The 18,668-nt window shown below is 48.3% G+C and overlaps 1 protein-coding gene across 1 annotated transcript; it reads left to right on the top strand.

Moving 5' to 3' along the window:
• Window positions 5,135-11,819, top strand: LOC102183207 (carboxypeptidase A1). The gene is made up of 10 exons (XM_005679477.2): window positions 5,135-5,267; window positions 5,712-5,793; window positions 6,261-6,494; window positions 6,740-6,841; window positions 7,588-7,689; window positions 7,859-7,969; window positions 8,555-8,642; window positions 9,159-9,358; window positions 9,867-9,951; window positions 11,527-11,819. The coding sequence occupies exons 1-10, from the start codon at window positions 5,203-5,205 to the stop codon at window positions 11,712-11,714; spliced, it is 1,257 nt and encodes a 418-aa protein (XP_005679534.1). The 5' UTR covers window positions 5,135-5,202; the 3' UTR covers window positions 11,715-11,819.

The raw sequence follows: 18,668 nt of genomic DNA, 5'->3' as shown, positions 1-18,668 counted from the left end.
GGAGCACAGAAGGGAAATGCAATGTAGAAAATAAAACACCTAAATTGGATGCTGGAGATTGCTGCCACTGGCGTTGGTGGTTCAGAGGTGGTTTCCTCTGCCTGTTCCTATTTTGCTGGGGCAGCCCATCCTGGTCCCCAGGGTAGGAATGCACCCTCAAGTGCTCCCCAGCTTCTCTCTCAGGCTCAGTCCGGAACATTTTCCCTTGTGCACACGGGGCAGCCCCACTCACTGTCTCTCTCTTCTGCATCTCTGTCCTGAGATTTGGGCTCTGGTTTTGACTTTTTTTTTTTTTTTCTGATTTTTCCTAAAAACCCACTGGAGTGCTTCTTTCTGTAGGTGACTCTTCTTCCAAAGAAAATTTCTGCCTCCATTCTGAGGATGAACACTGCTAGCTATGTTAAAGTGGCAGCTCCATAACTTGAAAGCAAACAAATAGTCTCTACTGGGCACTCAGGTATGAAAGCAGAACTCAAGGAGGGCTGCTGATGGACCTTCTTCTCCTTGGCTTCCGTGCCCCCCTACCAAGACCGCCCTCCCTAATACAACCTTAGCAGGACCTGGTCCCTCTCAACCTACACTGCTCTGGGAGCACTTACCCATTGAGAACTCCAGGGCCCCTCTGTCTCTATTCTGACCTTCCCACAAACCTGGCAAACCTCTCTCCACTCTGCCCAGGGTAAAAATATAAATGTCTTAGAATCATAAAGGGTCACAGCTGTGAGGGACTGTGGAGATCATTTTGACCAACTCCCTCATTGCATAGATGAAGAAACTGAGGTCCAGGGATGTGCAGGGAGCTGCCCCAAACCATTTGCTGGGTTTGTGGCAATCACTGTACAAGGCACTGCTGTCCCATTTTTCTCTCTTCTGAAGTTAGGCAGTGTCTGTGTTAGGTGGGTTCTTTTTTAAAACCAAAATTTATTGGAGTATAGTTGATTTACAATGTTGTGTTAGTTTCAGGTACACAGAAAAATGAATCAGTATATATATATATATCTCCACTCTTTTTAGACTCGTTTCCAGTACAGACCATTGCAGAGTATTGGGTAAATTTCCCTGTGCTATACAGTGGGTTTTTATTAGTTATCTATTTTATAGCTAGATACATTTTTCAATCATGTGTGACAGAAAACCAACCTGAAAAAGCTTGTGGGAAAGAAGTAGAATTTGTTGGCTCGTCCCTAAAGCTGGGGTGGGGGCAGGGTGGCTCCATCCATCTGAGTCACATGGCCTCAGAGTTGGGAAAGGTGGACCTTAAGGGAAAATGAAGGTGCTGTTATCAGAAGGAGGAGGATACTGGGTGGGCAAATAAGAGATGTCCTTTACTTGGCTGCCCCAGATTCCCACAGACGTCTCTTCCCATGCACACTGTATGTAGCACGGACAGCCTTAAACACAGCTGCCAAGGCAGGACAGCTGATGTCTCAGTCCTTTACTGCATCTAGTCACTCTGACTGCGCCCATCTGTCTTCTCTTCCAAGGTCTCCCTCGTCACTGTGCCCCTTGGACCTCTAATGTGGACGTGGGGGGCTGCATCTTCTTATGCTGCGTCACCAGCCCATTTTCCAGGTTTTGCCGTGGGGATCTCTAAGCACTGTCTTAGGGCTCCTATTGGCCATGCTTGGGTGTTTTCTGGCAACAGGGCTGCCATGGATGTGTGTCCAGCTTATGCACTGCACAAAGGTATTCTGCTTAGGACAAGGAACGATGTCTGTCCAGAGCGGGAGGGGTGTCTTTCTCCATTTCCCATAAAGGCTCTCCTGGGCTAAAATTTATTGTCTTCTGACAATACAGGTACTTTAAAAATAGCTGTATGCTTACCTTAGTAAGTGCATCAGTTAGAATGCTTTTTACAGGAACAATAGAAATCCCAATTAATAAGAAAAAAATGTATATTCTTTCATATTATACAGTCCAAAGGTGGGGCAACAGACTGGACAATGTCCAGAGAAAGGTATCTCTTTCTCAAGAATAGGGAAATGTTTTTTAGAAGTTTCCTTGCTGGTTTCCCCTCATATCTCATTGACAAAACTGGGTCACATGCCTAACCTCTAACCAATCACTTGCAAAATAGAATGAGATTCTTTGAAGACTGTCTTAGACCAATCTTAGAATTTGGGCTTCCCTTGTGGCTTAGCTGGTAAAGAATCTGCCTGCAATGTGGGAGACCTGGGTTTGATTCCTGGGTTGGGAAGATTGCCTGGAGAAGGCAAAGGCTGCCCACTCCAGTATTCTGGCCTGGAGAATTCGCAGAGTCGGACACGACTGAGTGACTTTCACTTTCATTTCATCTTAGACTTTATCCCTAAGCTGGGAATGGGGTGACTTTGCTGAGGGGTGGCACCCACATATACTCTGGGTTAGCTCAGCCAGCTCAGCAGCAGGAAGGAGGGAGGGACACTGAATTGGTCGATGTGGTGACAGCAGGGCCGTCTGTTTGCACTCGGGCGCTTGCCCAGTGGCTTGTCCTTGTATCTAGATGCCAGCCTGTTTTCTTTCTCATGCAACCAGGTCTTGGTGCTCTGCCTGTTCCCCCAGCTTTCAGCCCAGTGGCCCTCATCTTTGCCCTTACTCTGGACTGATGTGAAGCATGCCCATGGGTAGAAAGGCAGAGCTGCGGCCCTCTGCCCCCGGTTCCAGTCCAGCAAATTGGTCTTTACCAAAAGGCAATGTTCAGCATTTGGAGGGACCCCAGAAATTAGGCTTAACCTCTACTTGAGACCCACATTCCCCTGCCACGGTGCTCTCAGCTTGCTGCTCAGTGCTGACCCTAATTTCGGCTTGTGGCACCCTCCTTTTCTGCTCTCCCTTTTCCAATGGGCTTGTCTTTTCTGAAAGGAATTCACAAAAGACCAAGAATTAGCCAGCACCCCCTTCAACATGGGTAGTGTGCATGAAACATTAAAAACTATAGGGCAGCTTTTGACTTAGAAAGAGAAATACTGTTTTCATAATGCAAACTAAAGAAAGGCCCTACAAAACTTTCCTGGGGTCGGGGGTCACTGATTAGAGCAGCTCGAGAGCCCTGTAGGACACTTAAGAGATGAGGGGGACTATGAGGGATGGGTAGACATGGTTCCTGGTCTCAGGAAGTGTATAGTCTCACTGGGGAGACAGAAATAACACTTTAGGAACAATTAAGGAGAAATAACTGTGTTTATGTTCAAGCACCAAACAGTGTGATAAACATTACTTCCCTGCCCTACCTGGCAAAATCCAGTCATTAAGACCCAGGTCAGATTTCACTTTCTCGGTAAAGTCTTTGCTGGACACTCTTGGCTGGGTCCACAGTTCTGAGCCTGCAGCCCTACCGATGTCTCTCACACCACGTTACGGAAAATGCGTATAGGTCTCCTATAGCAAGGGGAGCAGCCCAAGGAGTGTCTCGCATGTTTCATCCTATCTTGATGACAGCTTCTTGGAGACCTATTGCAGAACCAACACGTTGGCTGGTTATTTCTGTCTTTCCCACTAGAACTCTGTCAGCATCCTAACAAGTCACTGGGGAGCCTAGGGGCCCGATGGCCCCATCGCTGAGGTGTGACGAGGCCACACGTCCCCTGGGCTGTTCTCAGCCGGTGACTGAGCATAGCACCGCACTGGCAGCAGCGTTCCTGTCGGAGGCAGGCCTCCCTGAGCTGCCGTGTTGGCCCCAAGGTTCTGCATCGGCCTGGCTGAAACGTCCTCAGGACTGTGCTGCTGCCCGAATTCCTCCCACCCAGTCTGCCTTCTCCCTGCTCCCCTCCCAGGTGTCGGTCCTGCGGCGAGCTGAAGGCTCTTCTCCCCTCCCCTTTCTCTCTCATGGCTATGTCACCCCGTGAATGTCATGCATGTTTAATTCTGTCTTGGTGACTGACAGCATCTAGGAAAACTTGAGAGAACACAACCAAGTTGGTTACTTCTGTGTGCCCCATCAGACCAAGTTCCATGAGATCAGGGGCCCATCTATCTTGGGCATCATGTCAGGGTGGAGTGGAGGACCAGGCCCAGAAGGATGAATGAGCAAAGAGATGAGCGTTCATTCAGAGGTGGACAGAGAGGTGGGAGAAAAGCCAGAGGAAGCTTCAGGAAGGAGGTAAGATTTCCCTGGGGTGCGGAGGGCAGGCAAGGGTGCCAGAATATAGAAAGGAACAGTCTTCGTGGAGGCTCAGCATCTGTTGAGGATGAATTCAGCGTCTTATCACCTTCCCGGAGCTATGTTCAGGAGAGTTGTGGGTAAACACAATGGGTCACTCTGCTTTGGCCTAGGAAGTTTGGACAGGTAGGGAGGGGGTAGGCTGGAGAGGCAGAAGGAACAGATGGAAACCAGAAAGGGCTGCCTTGGCTGTTTCATCAGTGCCCGAGCCTGAGGCCCTGATGCAGAGCAGGGCCCCCAGATGCCGCGAGGGAACCGCTTGACCCCTGTGGATTAGGGTGGATTTGTGTTAGATGTCTCTTCAGTGAGGTCAGCATCCTGTACACTGTGCAGTCCCCATAGGGGTCTGGCCCTGGTTCCCACCATCACACTTTCTGCTCAGAGGACATCTGATTACAGCTCCCACCGAGGGCAACCCTTGATTCCCAAAGCCCTAGAGCAGCAGGGAGGGAGGGGAACTTCTGTTCCTGTGCTGTGGCCTGATTCCCACAAGGCCGCTGAGACTGGTGGGAGTGGGGCTGGGAAGTTTCCTTCCCAGGGCTGTGCCCTTACAGGTCAGGCGACCCTAGACAAAACCAGGGTGGTTGAGGAGCCAGCAAGTCTGGCTCCCAGCTTGCTCTCTCGTGGGAACAAAAGAGCTGGTGTTCAGGAACGTGGGAGAAGGGGACACCCCACACAAGGCCCCAGCTGGTGCAGCCAGGCTACAGGGTCCCGGCTTCTTCTCCATTGCCAGGTCAGTAATGGGACTGGAGGGTCTATGGGCAAGCAGGCTTCCAGCTGGGAGGCCTCAAGCCCTAGCTGACCCTCAGGCCCAGGCTGGGCCCTCAATGGCCAGAGGTTGAGGCCTGGCTTATCTCTCCAGCTGCCCTGTTCCCTGCCACTTTATCATGGAGGGTGGGCGGGTGTCAGAGCCCGGAACTCCCCTCCCCACTGCCCGTGGGAGAGGGCCCAGGTGTGAGCAGAAGGACTACTCTTGGGCTCAGCCAGGAGACATCTGTCCTGGGAGAGTTTAAAAGGCCCCAGGACCTTCTCCGCATCTGCTGACCTTCCCAACTGACTGCAGCATGCAGGGGCTGCTGATTTTGAGTGTGCTGCTGGGGGCTGCCCTCGGCAAAGAGGACTTTGTGGGGTAGGAGCATGGAGAGGAGGGGGTGCTCAGAGGAGAAATGGGGGAGCACTCATCCGCCAGCCAGCACCTGGGGGAGATACATGGGTAGATGGCCAGAGGGCAGCAAATTAGCACATCCCAGAAGGCAGGCTGACCGGGGACCAGGACTGAGAAAGGGTCCAGTCTCTCAGGACAACCTCGTGAGCCCTAGAGAATCTGAGCCCTAAAGAGGAATTTTCAAAAGCAGAGGCAGGAGGAGGCCTGGCGGTCTTTGGAGAGAGAAAGAGTCGAAGCTGGGGCGGTGATGGCAGCAGTGTCTAGAAGTTTCCAGGGGGCCCAGGGCTCCCATTGCTGGGATCCCCTGTGCTTTCCCTACTTGGCCCCGCCCCCATGCTCCCACCTGGGGAGCGTGCATGGCCAGTAGGAGTTGCTCAGGCCCTCAGCCTCCCCTCCCGCTCTGCCCAGGCACCAGGTGCTCCGAATCTCTGCCGCCGATGAGGCCGAGGTGCAGACGGTGAAGGAGCTGGAGGACCTGGAGCACCTGCAGGTTAGAGGACGTGGGAGCAGCCCCAAGGCCCCAGGGTACCTCTGAGAGCAGACGGGCTTGCCCCAGACCTCCACCCATCCGGGGCCACCTGGGACCTGGGCTCTTTCTCCCCAGCTACCCAGGAATGAGCTACGGGACTGAAGATCCCGGTTAGGATGTGACTTAAACCTCCCAATTTCAGAATCTTGCTGCGTTTGTGCATCTGAGAAAAGAGCCTCCCCCACCCTCCCCCTGTCCCAACTTCTAGCTCTCGTCTCTCCCTTGCTGCCTCCAAGCCCCTCCACTCCACTTCCTGGGCCATTCACCCGACCAAACTGGACTTTGTGCAGTGCCCAGGGGTTCCCCTCATCCTCTTCCTGTCATATTCATGCCCTATCCCCAGTTATATGGGAAATTCTGGCGCCAGCACCCCCTCCCATGGGTGCCCTTCCCCAGCCCGCAGTGACAGTGGCTCTTGTCCTCCCCAGTTGGACTTCTGGAGGGGCCCTGCCCAGCCAGGCTCCCCCATCGACGTCCGAGTGCCCTTCCCCAGCCTCCAGGCTGTTAAAGTCTTCCTGGAAGCCCATGGCATCAGATACAGGATCATGATCGAGGACGTGCAGTCGCTGCTAGACGAGGAGCAGGAGCAGATGTTCGCCTCCCAGAGCCGGGCCCGCAGCACCGACTCATTTAACTACGCCACCTACCACACCCTGGACGAGGTGAGGGGCCCCGGGAGGGCGCTGCCCCCCACGAGCGCCAAGCTCTTGGTCAGACCGGCAGATGGTGTCAGGGCCAGCCTGGAAGTGTGTGGATTCTGCCCCGTCTCCACGCTGCCTGGAGGCTCGGGGTGGCAGCTCCTCTGCACTCGGGGCCCACAGCAGGCTCGCTCAGGGAGCTGCTAAGGGAGGCATCCAGGCTCCCCTCGGAAGCCACAAAGGCGGCCTTCCCTCCTCTGCCCCTTCAGATCTATGACTTCATGGACCTGCTGGTGGCCGAGCACCCGCAGCTTGTCAGCAAGCTCCAGATTGGCAGCAGCTATGAAGGCCGTCCCATCTACGTGCTGAAGGTAACGGGTGCCTGCCAGGGCATGTACATGGGCACTTCCGCGAGAATGGATGCCCACATCTGTGAACAGGGCTCCCGGGGTGAGCCCAGGGTGACAGAAAACACACTGTTACACAGACTCTGTGTGTAGCACAGGTGTACACATACCTGTACACACAATTTAAACTTTTAGGTGACTCCCTGCTCCCAGTCAAGTGTCACATTGTGCAAAGTATCCCAGAGTTGGGTAGTCCAGATAAAATGCTCCTGACCTTCGACAGAACTATGTGTGGGTCTGGGAACACGGTGGGGCCCGGAAGTCTGGCCAAGTCATGTTTGCCCCATGCTACCCACTCCAGCATTCTTGGGCTTCCTTGGTGGCTCAGACGGTAAAGAATCCACCTGCAACGCGGGAGACCTGGGTTTGATTCCTGGGTCGGGAAGATCCCCTGGAAAAGGAAATGGCTCACCCACTCCAGTATACTGGCCTGGAGAATTCCATGGACCGAGGAGCCTGGCAAGCTACAGTCCATGGCATCGCAAAGAGCTGGACACGACTGAGCGACTTTCACTTTCGCTTGAGCTGAGGGCAGGAAGCTAGGCCGTGCAGGATCCCTGTCCAGACCCACCTCTGCCTCCCACCTGAGTGATGGTCCCTCAGACAGAGTTTCAACCTGGGGTACAGAGACCAGACAGCCTAGAGTGCACTCCCTTTCCAGGGGATGAGATGGGGCCCCAGCTGAACTATTTCCTGCTCTTCTCATCCAGTTCAGCACTGGGGGAAGCAACCGTCCTGCCATCTGGATCGACTTAGGCATCCATTCCAGGGAGTGGATCACCCAGGCCACTGGGGTCTGGTTTGCAAAGAAGGTGAGCCTGGGGAGGTGAGGGTGCTCTCACCTGGCCCCTGCCTCCCATCCGGAAGCAGTGACCACAGAAGGAGGCTACAGGCAGGCATCCATTGGTCCAGCACAGCAGATGCCTGGCTTGGCCTGCTCTGCCCCTCTGCTCCCTAACACCGCCCTCCCCCCAACCCCAGTTCACAGAAGACTACGGCCAGGACCCGACTTTCACTGCCATTCTTGACAGCATGGACATATTCTTGGAGATTGTCACCAACCCTGATGGTTTTGTCTTCACTCACAGCCAGGTATAGCCCTTCTGTTCTTGGGGGAAGCGGGGCAAGCCTCTGTCCTCTGTCCCCCCCACAAGCTACTCTCCCCTAATCTCAGCCCCCAGAAGTTGAGGGAAGGACAAACAGACCTTTTCTCCTTGACTAGGGATTCTTGACCTTGGCATTCTTGACAGTTTGGGCAGATAATTCTTGGTGTGTCGGGAGCTGTCCTGTGTAAACATCTTTCTGACCTCCTCAAGCCCCCAGATGAGACGACTGCAAACATCTCCAGCTTGTGGGGGACAGAACTGTCCCCGGTGGAGACATACTCCCCAGAAATTATTTCCTGGTTCTATTTTATTTCCATGGGACAACTTGCTACCAATCAGCTATGTATGGGGTTGGGGGAATGCCACGTGCCTTCTTCACTTTCCACCAGTAGAACCCTCTGCCAAGGGCCATCTATCATCTCCTCCATCTTTCTTCAGCCAAGAGCCTCCTCTGCAGATCTTCCTCCCTGAAGACCAGCTGAAAATGGTTTCTGATCCCCTACTGTGTGCGTACCCAGGCTCTGTGTTGATTGTGGCCCCTATGGGGTGGCTAACCATTCTCCTCTCTCAGAATCGATTGTGGCGCAAGACGCGATCTGTCACGAGCTCCCTCTGTGTTGGGGTGGACGCCAACCGGAACTGGGACGCCGGCTTTGGGAGTAAGGCCCAGTGTGGTTTGGGGAGCAGGGGTGGGACCCCCAGAATGGTTTTTTACCATCCTTTGTTCTGTTGCCCCACCCGACTCCTGCCCCTGCCATGGGGGCATGTGGGGAATGCTGGCCCCTCCTCCAAGTTACTCAGTGAGGAAGGTGGCCTCTGAGACCTGCTTGTTCCTTGCCAGTAAAAGGAAAGCCTTCCCGATGGATCTGAGGTCTGAAACCCATCCAGGGGTTTTCTAGTATAACTTCAGCCCCTTCCCTCCGTGGTCACTACACTGCAGGGAGCAGGCTCACACGGGGACCCTTCCTACCTTTCTGGGTGTGTTCTTACTCTGTCCAAGTTTGGCTGGGGAGGGAGGCCCAGGACCCCCAGATTATAAAAGGCCTCTCTGCCCTTTCCTTATCTGGGGTGGGGGTGAGGCCTCGTACATCTCACCTCCTGCAAAGACCAGAGGCCCCTGGAAACCAACTACTTGGGTGTAAAGAATGCCAGCTCTCCTCTCTCCCCTCCCACAGAGGCAGGAGCCAGCAGCAACCCCTGCTCGGAGACTTATCACGGCAAGTATGCCAATTCCGAAGTGGAGGTCAAGTCCATTGTCGACTTTGTGAAAGACCATGGGAACTTCAAGGCCTTCCTCTCCATCCACAGCTACTCCCAGCTCCTCCTCTATCCCTATGGCTACACAACACAATCAGTCTCTGACAAGAATGAGCTGGTATGTACCTGATGCCTGCTTGTCCTCGCATCCCAAAGGCAGCTTTGGGCGGGCCCATCAAACCTGCTTAGTGAGGGCCTACACTGTGCCTAGCACCCCTTTCTCCCATGGACTCCTGATGGCTTGGGAAGACCAGCAAGGCCAATTAGACTCTCCGCCTGGGAAGCTGAGGCACAGAGTGCTTTGGTCACTCTTATCACACAACAGAGCAAAGGGCAGGGCTGGACATTGAGCTAGTACCACAAGTTCACACTTGGGGCTGCAGAATGACCAAAGGGCGGCAAAGTACCAGCCAGACAGCCCACAAGCTCAGAATCATAGGGCTTCTGAGTTCCTGAGACTGACCCTGCAAGGCCCAGTGGGCTCCATGCTGTCTGCTGGGGGTGGGCTTCTGCAGGGCGTGTGCTCCTGGGTCACCCTGCCAGCCCCCAGGATACCCTGGCCCTAGGTTATGGGGGATCTGGGGTTGCTGGTCGTGACAAGTCGTCCTGCTTGGCGTTTTCTCCAGAATCAGGTGGCTAAGTCTGCTGTTGAGGCCCTGAGCTCTCTGTATGGGACCAGCTATAAGTATGGCAGCATCATCACAACAATTTGTAAGTGTGCATGGTCTCGTGGGTGGTCCTGGGAGGAAGCTAGGTTGACTCTTCCTGTCTATGGGAGTGTCTCTCTCAGAGGAAGTAGCCAGGGGTACCCCAATGTGGGGAGCATGGACAAGGAGAATGGCCCCAGCTGACTGTTGGCTTGGTGGGCAGAGGGCCCTTTTCTGATGTGAATTCTGCCTTCCTTGATACCTTCAGACAAACACTTCAGTTCCTCTGAGAACTCTTGTCCTCTTATTTTGGGGTTAAATCCACCTTTATACATGGAGCAGGTAGAGAGTTCTGCTGGCCTTGTAGATCCCCCAAGAAATTCAACTTAAAAAATACTTCTCCTCCAATGCCCTTCTATTATAGAATATATCTTATCTTTTCTCAGCTTACTTATCCATGCAATGCATCAAATGGAATTAAGTCAACAAATGTTTATTGGATACCTATGATACACTAGGGCTTGTTTTGTGTGCTTGAGACACAGTTGGGAATAAAATAAGCAGACTTCTATTCTAGTCAGGGACAGACCATTTATTCTAGACAATAAACACGAATAAGGAAATGATATGGTGTGTTAAGTGATCGATGCTAAGGAGAAAAAGAACTCCCAGGATAGGGTGAGGGGACTCAAGTAATGGGGGTGGAAGTGGGACTGAAGCATGAGCCTCAGTGAGAGCAAAATTTGGCCGAGTGTTGAAGGAAATGAGGGATGGAGCCAAGAGGCTATTTGAGGAAGAGATTCTAGGCAGAGAAATCTTCTAGAACAAAGTCCCTACCACGTGCTCTGGCTTGATGTACTTTGGGAACAGCAGGAAGAGCAGAGACTCACTGGCTGCAGCAGAGACAGGTGTGGGGTGGAGGAGGTTCCGTAGGGCCCTGAGGGGGATACAGCAAATTTGGGGTTCACTCTTCAGGGAAGAGTCCTAAAGAAGCAGAGCACAGGGGCACACTTCTGACTTCCTGCCCTGATTGCCCAGTTTTGGGGGGCAAGTGGGGTTGCAATCTCACCTCTGGCTGGCCTTGCTTTTGGACTGTTTGAAGTTTGTTTGGAGACTGTTTCAACCCTGAATGAAAAGGTTTTTGCTTTGTTCAGAGTGTTATGGGGTTCAGTTCTGATCTGGAGCCACCTCCTCCTCCCCAGCCCAGTTCCTCGGGAGCTTTGTTTATTTACTGCAGAGCTGTCTGCCAAAGACAGCCGAGGGCTCCTGCTATGACTCTGGCCCTTTGCACTTTGCCCCTGCAGAGCAGGACCCTGGGGGACAATCCTGGTTACCAATATGTGGGGGCTTGACCCAAGCCACTGTTAGACGGAGGCGGCTTTCAAAATCATGGGAGCTTCCTTGCACGCCCTAGTGAGAGGAAAACCATTGCTGGTCTGCCTCTCTGGCCCTCTTGGACTGCAGTCTTTCAGGGGAGCATCTTGGGAGGAAGCCAGGCTGCTTGGTCAAGAGTGGGAAGGTAGCAGAGGCTGACTCCAGTCGACACTGCATGAGGCTCTCGGCTTGGGACCGTTAGCTTGGCCCACTCAAATATTTTCAAGTGAGTGACCTTGTTCTGCCGGTTCTGCTCCTGCCGCAGACCAAGCCAGTGGAGGCAGCATTGACTGGTCCTACAACCAAGGCATCAAGTACTCCTTCACCTTTGAACTCCGGGACACGGGGCGCTATGGCTTCCTGCTGCCAGCCTCCCAGATCATCCCCACGGCCCAGGAGACATGGCTGGGGCTTCTGACCATCATGGAGCACACGCTGAATAACCCTTACTGACCCAGCCCTCCAGCACTCTCTTCCTCCTCCTCTTCAGCCCCACCCAATCAACCGAATAAAGTCTGAGAGTACATGGAACAGAATGGACTCTCGTGTGGGGGTGCAGGTGGCATGCCTGCCTTTTCAAGCTGGGGCAGAAGTCATTTAGTTCCTGCAGATCGCAGTGGAAATGTGTGGGTGGCTGGACTAGATGACCCTTAAACTTCCCTGCATTCCAAGGTCCTGTGAAGTTGTATCCAAGTGGCATCTGTTTTAATGAGACCACCCTGAGCTCAGCTCGTCAGTGGGGTGATTTGTTCATACCTTAGGAGCAAGCAGCAGCCACAGCTGCTAACCAAATGCCCAGCACCCTGCCGTGGTAAGGAATTCAGCTTGTACAATAGTCTAGCTAGTTGGATCCATTCATCTACAAAAGCAATAACCCTGAGTATGAAATAGAATAATCCTGGTGGTCACTGCTTTCCCAGATGGATGTCACAGTCAGGCAAAGCTTTCTATACAGCAAAATATGGTCTCCCACTCCTGAACTAAATTGGAATAAAACAATTGCACTAAACGGAATCATTTAAAGATAAAGAACAAACACCAATCCCAGGCATTTTTATTAATTGAAGTTTATCGCAAAGACTTTGCCTTTAGAGACAGAAGTAGTTTACTTCTCATGGCCACACGCTTTCTAGCATCTCCTAGTACACTGTCTGCGCCCCCTCTCCTCTCCCACCTACCGCCGCTCCTTACCATTTGCAAAATTTCTCAAACGGAAGACTCTCCTCTTGATACATCACCGCCTCAGCTCCTAGAATCTGGCTTCCCTCCTTTGGCTTGGTGATTCTAGTGTCTGTGATATCACCCTAGTGGCTAGCACCACAAACATGTAGCATATATCTCAACTTTTTTTCAAAGCAAGAATCTATATTCGTTTCTTCCAGATCTCTTAAGGTGTGACTGTTGAGTAGGTAGTCAGTCCGAAGAAGTTACTGGGAAGTTGGGGTAGGGAGATGGCTCGGTAGCTCCCCAAACAGGGGAGCTGGGGTAAGGATGGCAGCCTCCCCTGTATCAGCCAGACAAAGTACCACAATGCTTCCAACTCCAGTGACTTAAAAATTTGTGTCTTTTTCACATACAGTATCCTGAAGTTCAAATGCTTTTTTTTAAGGGCCCATTAGGGAATTTTCATCTTGGAGTTTTTAAAATAATCTTTGATATCCTAAAATTGAGGTATAGTTGATTTACAATATATATATGTTTCAGGTATGCAAAATAGGGATTAAAAATTTTTATATATTATACACCATTCATTTTTTATTTTAATATGTTTTTGCTACCAAACATGCTGAGAAATAAAAAGGATGAGGCTGACTATACATATAGTACACATAAACTTATACATATATAAGTTTATGAGGCAAGGTGAAAGTGTAAATCAGTCTTTACAGAAAGATGATCTAAAGATTTTATAACTTTTCCTTCAGGTTATCTTTTGGGAAGCATTTCCCTTCAATTTATGTAGATAAGCTGAAACCCACTGTGATGGCTCAGCAAAAAAAAAAAATTGGACAAGAAAAAAAAAAACTGATCTTACTGCTTAATACAGACTGATAAATGAATAAAAATATTAAGTTAGCAAGATAGTGTATCCTCTTATTAAAACTGGATTACTTAGGGATCAATGGTGGAATTGCTTAATCTAAAATAAACTGTATTCCCTGATAGCAGAGGCCACTTGGTTTGGTATTCAGTCTGCAAAACCCTCAGAAGTACTTGACATACAGATACCCAATAAATATTTGTTGAACAAATGTTCTCCACATTTACTAGAAAACTTTTCATTTTTATAGTCTGCATTGTGTAGGCTTGCAAGTTATTTTGAATTTCCCTGAGCTGCAGTTTAGAAAGTAATGCTCTGAACAAGTAAAAGTATTAAGAAAGCTGAAAAGACAAGAAGCACAGCACCAGAATGAAAATGCCATGAGGCCAGGAACTGTGCTGTTTTGCTCAACACTGGTTTCTAATGACTGGCCAAGTACACAACACGTATCATGCACTTAATAAGTGCTTTTCAAATGGAGACATGGAAATTAATTAAAAAAAATTTTAACTTTATACTTTGCAGATACATATTTTTATAAATCTATGGATTAAAAGTTTTTATTTTCTAAATTAAACAATGCTAAAAGAGAAATGATAAATTTAGAAACTAATACCGCATATATGAAAAATTATTAATAACCTTGAGAAGAAAAGAGCCTTTATAAGTAAAAGGAGTTAAAAAAAAAAAGACAACATTTCAAAAGAAAAATAGAAGATTCCTTCCCCAAAGAAGAAATACAAAAAGTTGATAAATGAAAGATACTGATTCTCTGGGCAAATTTTTTTGTACATTAAAGAAAAATATATTATTTTTTCCCCATCAGATAAAGAATAAAAAGAGTGACAATTCAGTATTATCAAGAGTATGAAGAAATAAGACCTGTCATATACTGCTGGTGGGAGGATAGATTTATACCACCTTCCCAGGGGGAATTTGGTGATATAAATAAAACATTTCAGCATATTGCTGCTTTGACTCAGTAAGTCCACTTGGAGGAATTCATTTTATAAAAATTATCTGAGAAGTTCAAATAAACACAGGTACACATTGCAATAATAAAAACTTAAATAAAATAGAAAAGAACCTAGATAGATACCAGTATTAATATGGATATTACATGTTTACACAATGGAATATTGGGAAGCCGTTATAGTCTGTGATTGATATGGAAAAATGGTCACAATATACTGAGTGAAAGAAGCTGGTCACATGATGGAAATATTCTAAAATAGGATTGTGGTAATGCTTGCTCAACCCTGTAAATTTACTAAACTCCACTGAACTGTATCCTTCAAATGGGTGAATTTTATGGCATATGATTTGTATTTCCACAAAGTTTTTTTAAAAGCAGGCTATAATATAGTATATGGAGTATGAATCTCATTTTTGTTTGGAAAAACATATACCCACTATGCCTGGAAGTAGATATTCTCCAATAATAATAATTGTGGTTACCCTGGTTGATGGTTTTTCCTCTTTACACTTTTCTGAGTTTCTTGCAATGAAAGAAGCTACTACAAACACACCAGATCACCTGTGGGTAACGTTATCTAATATCAACTTATTATCAAAATTAAACTCTAAATGATCATCTTAATTTGTGCCCAGATTCTTTTTCATAATTTGTCTAAACTCATTTCTTCTGCTGTCGCCCTGAACAAGGTAATTGTCTTTCTTTTGGAAAAGTTTATATTCCAGATAGAGCTGGAAGTAAGTGCCCTACCAAGGGCAGGGTACCAACATCTCCTTGTTGGGGCCAGAGGTAGTGCAGATGACAAATCCCAGGAGTGCTGGCTGCTCACATTCAGCTCCTGCAGCAATCTGGGGAATTGATTAGGCTAATGCCTATTCTCCAGGACTTTTCAAAAATCTTTATTTTAAAATGAACTCATTTATTCCATTCTTCAATCCTTATCTATGGTTCTCAGTGTGGCCTGTGAAGCCATTGGTGGTCCATAAGAATCCTTTGGGTGGTCTTTTGAATTAACACTAAGATATGTATGTCTAGCGTTGGCCTGAAGTTAAAATTGAAATGTCACTGAATACAATCCAGATATGACCTCACCAGTTCCTCATCCAGTGCAGGGCTGTTCATCATCTCAGCGATTGTTTTGCAAGGACATGTGGGACTAGGTGGATTTGAAGATGCAGACGGATCCTTGCTCTAAGGACTCTAGGGTCAGAAACATCATTCTGTGAACACACTGAGACCCAGATGCTCCTTACAGGAAACTGATATGACCAACCAAAACATTCAAACTGGCCAGATGAAGGAAGAGCACTGAGAAAGAAGCACAGAACACCCGTCAAATCTGAAAAAACAAAACAAAACTGTCAAAGGGTAATGAATTCTCTCCAAAGCTTTCAGGATCCATTTGGCAACTCAAACTGTGAGCATCATCTACCAACCCCAGAGACAAAGTGGCCAAATGTTTACTGCCAAACTAAAAGAAGAAAGTTAAGTCTTCTGTTTAACCACAGTGGTGTGTTCAGCTACATTTTTAGAGGAGTGCAGTGGAATGAGAGCTCTGCTCACACACGGACAGAGGCGCAGAGGTTTGCTGCTTTTTCCTCCCATGAAGCCTAGGCCTGTGACCATGAGCCAATTCACACAATTTATGTTTCAGCCTACATCAGAAACATAGCCACAAAGGAAAGAGAAGATCGGACACAAATCATATCAATATAGTTTTACTGGAGAGTTCAACCATCAGGAAAACAGCCTACTTTCCCCCTACAATCTGTTGAAAAGCTTGTAACTCCCCTTCCCTAAGTGATACCTCATTAGGGACACGCTGAGAACCAAAACAAATCTCAGAATCCCTGGGGCACCTGTCTTCAAGATAGGTCACCAGACACAGACAACGATGGAATGGGGAAATTCATGGTCCCAGAAGCAGATGCTTCTGTCCCTGAACTCCCATTGCCCTTCGTGTAGGTAGAGGAGGAAGGCTTTCAGTGGAATCTCGGGTAACGGGGAAGGAAGGGAGGCCGACAGCCAAGGGGATGTTACATTTTTGTTGGTGAACCGGAGGTATGGCCAGAGAGAGCGTGCTGGGCCCACCCAGAGGGGGAAGCCCAGGGCAGAGCGGTTTTCTCAACCTTCCAGCTCAGTGACTCAAGGGCAAGTTGCTTAATTTCCACTCGACCCTCAGTCTCTTCACCTAAAAATGGGGGCACCTACCTTGTAGGGATGTTGGGAAGGTCAAATGAGTCAAAACATACAATGAAGACTCTAAGAATACTACCTAACACATAGTAGGCGCCCCATAAATGTTTACAAGCATTAATACCTGGAAATCTTTAAGATTTGAAACAAAAGAGAAAGTAAAACCTGCTCTCAGATGGGGAGATGGTGTATAACCCACAGCTGATGAATTCTGAAGGCTATGCTGAGCCTGAGGGGACCATGGAAACAGGCAGACTGCAGACAGCCAGGGTAACAATAAAGGTCCTCACAGCTTCCCGGGCACCTCCTGCAGAGGGTAATCTAAAATTCTCAGAGCTATGAATGCCTCGCCTACAAAAGTAGGACGTCCAAGGGAACAAGGGATAACAAACTTTCCAGGTCTCCAGAATGGCAGACCAGGGCTGAGTGGCTGCCACAGTGGGCTTTACATCTCAGACTTCAGTCTGGGTGGATTTCTTTAGGTCATTTATTCACATACTCTTATTAAGGGTCACTGTCATGTAGTTGGTGATTTTTACCTTCTAGGAGCCTATAGTCAAAATAATTTTTAAAAATGTAGTCAATCAGTCCGTAGTGAAGTGACCTCTGTTGCCATACATTTCACCAGGTACTTCAGGATGTTATGCATGTGAAGAGAATCTGAGTCTGCATTCGGAACAAAGAGGATCAGCATCAGAGAGTGAGACTGTAAGGGGATGGGGTGGCGGGGGAAGGAGGCAGTAGAGTTCTGTAAACACATAAAATCATGCACTGAATCCCGTTCTGTCAGGATCCAGTGCTGACAAATTGCCACCATTACACATTTCATGCTATAACTGACCTGCGTGCCAGTTTAAGGACATGGCAATAGCAATTTCAATAATTACTGCAATTTTAGGAAAGTACTACTACCCAAATGTATTTTGAACACTTGGGAAGCACAATGTGTCCTATTTATTGTTTTTATAGGAAAAACATATTAATTTTAATCAAAAAAATAATTGAATAGAAGATAAGCATAGCATCATGCTCACATAAGCTGATGTAAAATACACATTTCTGAAGTTTCTTGAAAAAAGAAAAAGGAGAGTATTATGGGAGTTACAACTTTGAAAGAACTGTGAAAAAATAAAAGCACATTATTGATACTGGGAGCATTTTAGAACTGGAGAAAGAAAGGTTCTTAATGATTATCTTCAGGATAGAACAGGAAGGGAGTCATGGATTTAAATCCAGGTGGACAGAAATTAATTATCCCCCCTAAAAAAGTCAGAGAACATAAAAGACAGAATCTACAACGAATATATAACATGACAGAAACCAAAACCAACACAAGAAAAATTGCCTACATATTTCTTTCTAGCCCAGGACTCTGATTTCACTTATATTCCACAAGGGAATTAGAGAAAAGAAGGTTTTGTTTTGTTCTGTGTTCTTGGTGAGTAGCCGAAAGTCTTATGAATTTTTGTATAATCTCAATAGCACCATGGGAAAAATCCCTCAGCAACTAATGAACACTATTTGTTCTCTTTTAACTCTGACTTACACCCTAGTCCAATATGATTGTGCTAGTTCTGACTTTCTACTAAAGGCGAAAAATAAAATTACTTTTAGGCCATTTAAATCATTCTATGTCTTTCAGTAGACTAACCCTGACATGACAGCCCGCGATGTTCTTTTTGTTCTCAAATGAGTAATGTTGCCTTCTCCTCCCTCTCCACTTCTTGCTTTCATGCTTCCCTCCTTCCTCCCCTCCTTTCTTTCTTAAATACATATCCGTTTAGAGTACTGAACGTATTCGTTAGACTTTGACCATCACTGTCGTTCAGAGAGAGGAGTAGTTGTACCTCGAGGAAGCATTTTCCATCTAGGGGGTCCTAAGTTCCCAGGCAAGAGCAGCTCACCAGCCTCTGCCACGCTGACGAGAGTCCCATGGTATTGTGTTTAAGGTGGCCATCAGTCCCTGCCGGGCATGGAGAGAAACCCAGACCTTCTGACTAGAGAGCTAAGGTCTCCTGCCCTAACTGGAATGACTTCCTGATTCATTTATACAAAGAAAATCTGCGTTCCTGGGAGATACAGCAAAAAGAAGTACACTTTCCAATCACCCCAGTCTCATGTGACGCCCCGCAGATCATCTCAACAGAGAGGGACAACGAAGTTGGCAGCCTTCAGCATATTAATAGCAACAACA

This window comes from Capra hircus, chromosome 4 (assembly GCF_001704415.2).
Source record: "Capra hircus breed San Clemente chromosome 4, ASM170441v1, whole genome shotgun sequence".
Classification (NCBI taxonomy): Eukaryota; Metazoa; Chordata; class Mammalia; order Artiodactyla; family Bovidae; genus Capra; species Capra hircus.
This window is presented reverse-complemented; position numbering and strand designations above follow the sequence as displayed.

Coding starts and splice junctions, on each gene's coding strand:
- LOC102183207 (XM_005679477.2), top strand. CDS start 5,203: ATGCAGGGGCTGCTGATTTTGAGTGTGCTGCTGGGGGCTGCCCTCGGC. Junction 6,495..6,739: donor CCTACCACACCCTGGACGAG/GTGAGGGGCCCC, acceptor CTGCCCCTTCAG/ATCTATGACTTCATGGACCT. Junction 8,643..9,158: donor CTGGGACGCCGGCTTTGGGA/GTAAGGCCCAGT, acceptor CCCCTCCCACAG/AGGCAGGAGCCAGCAGCAAC.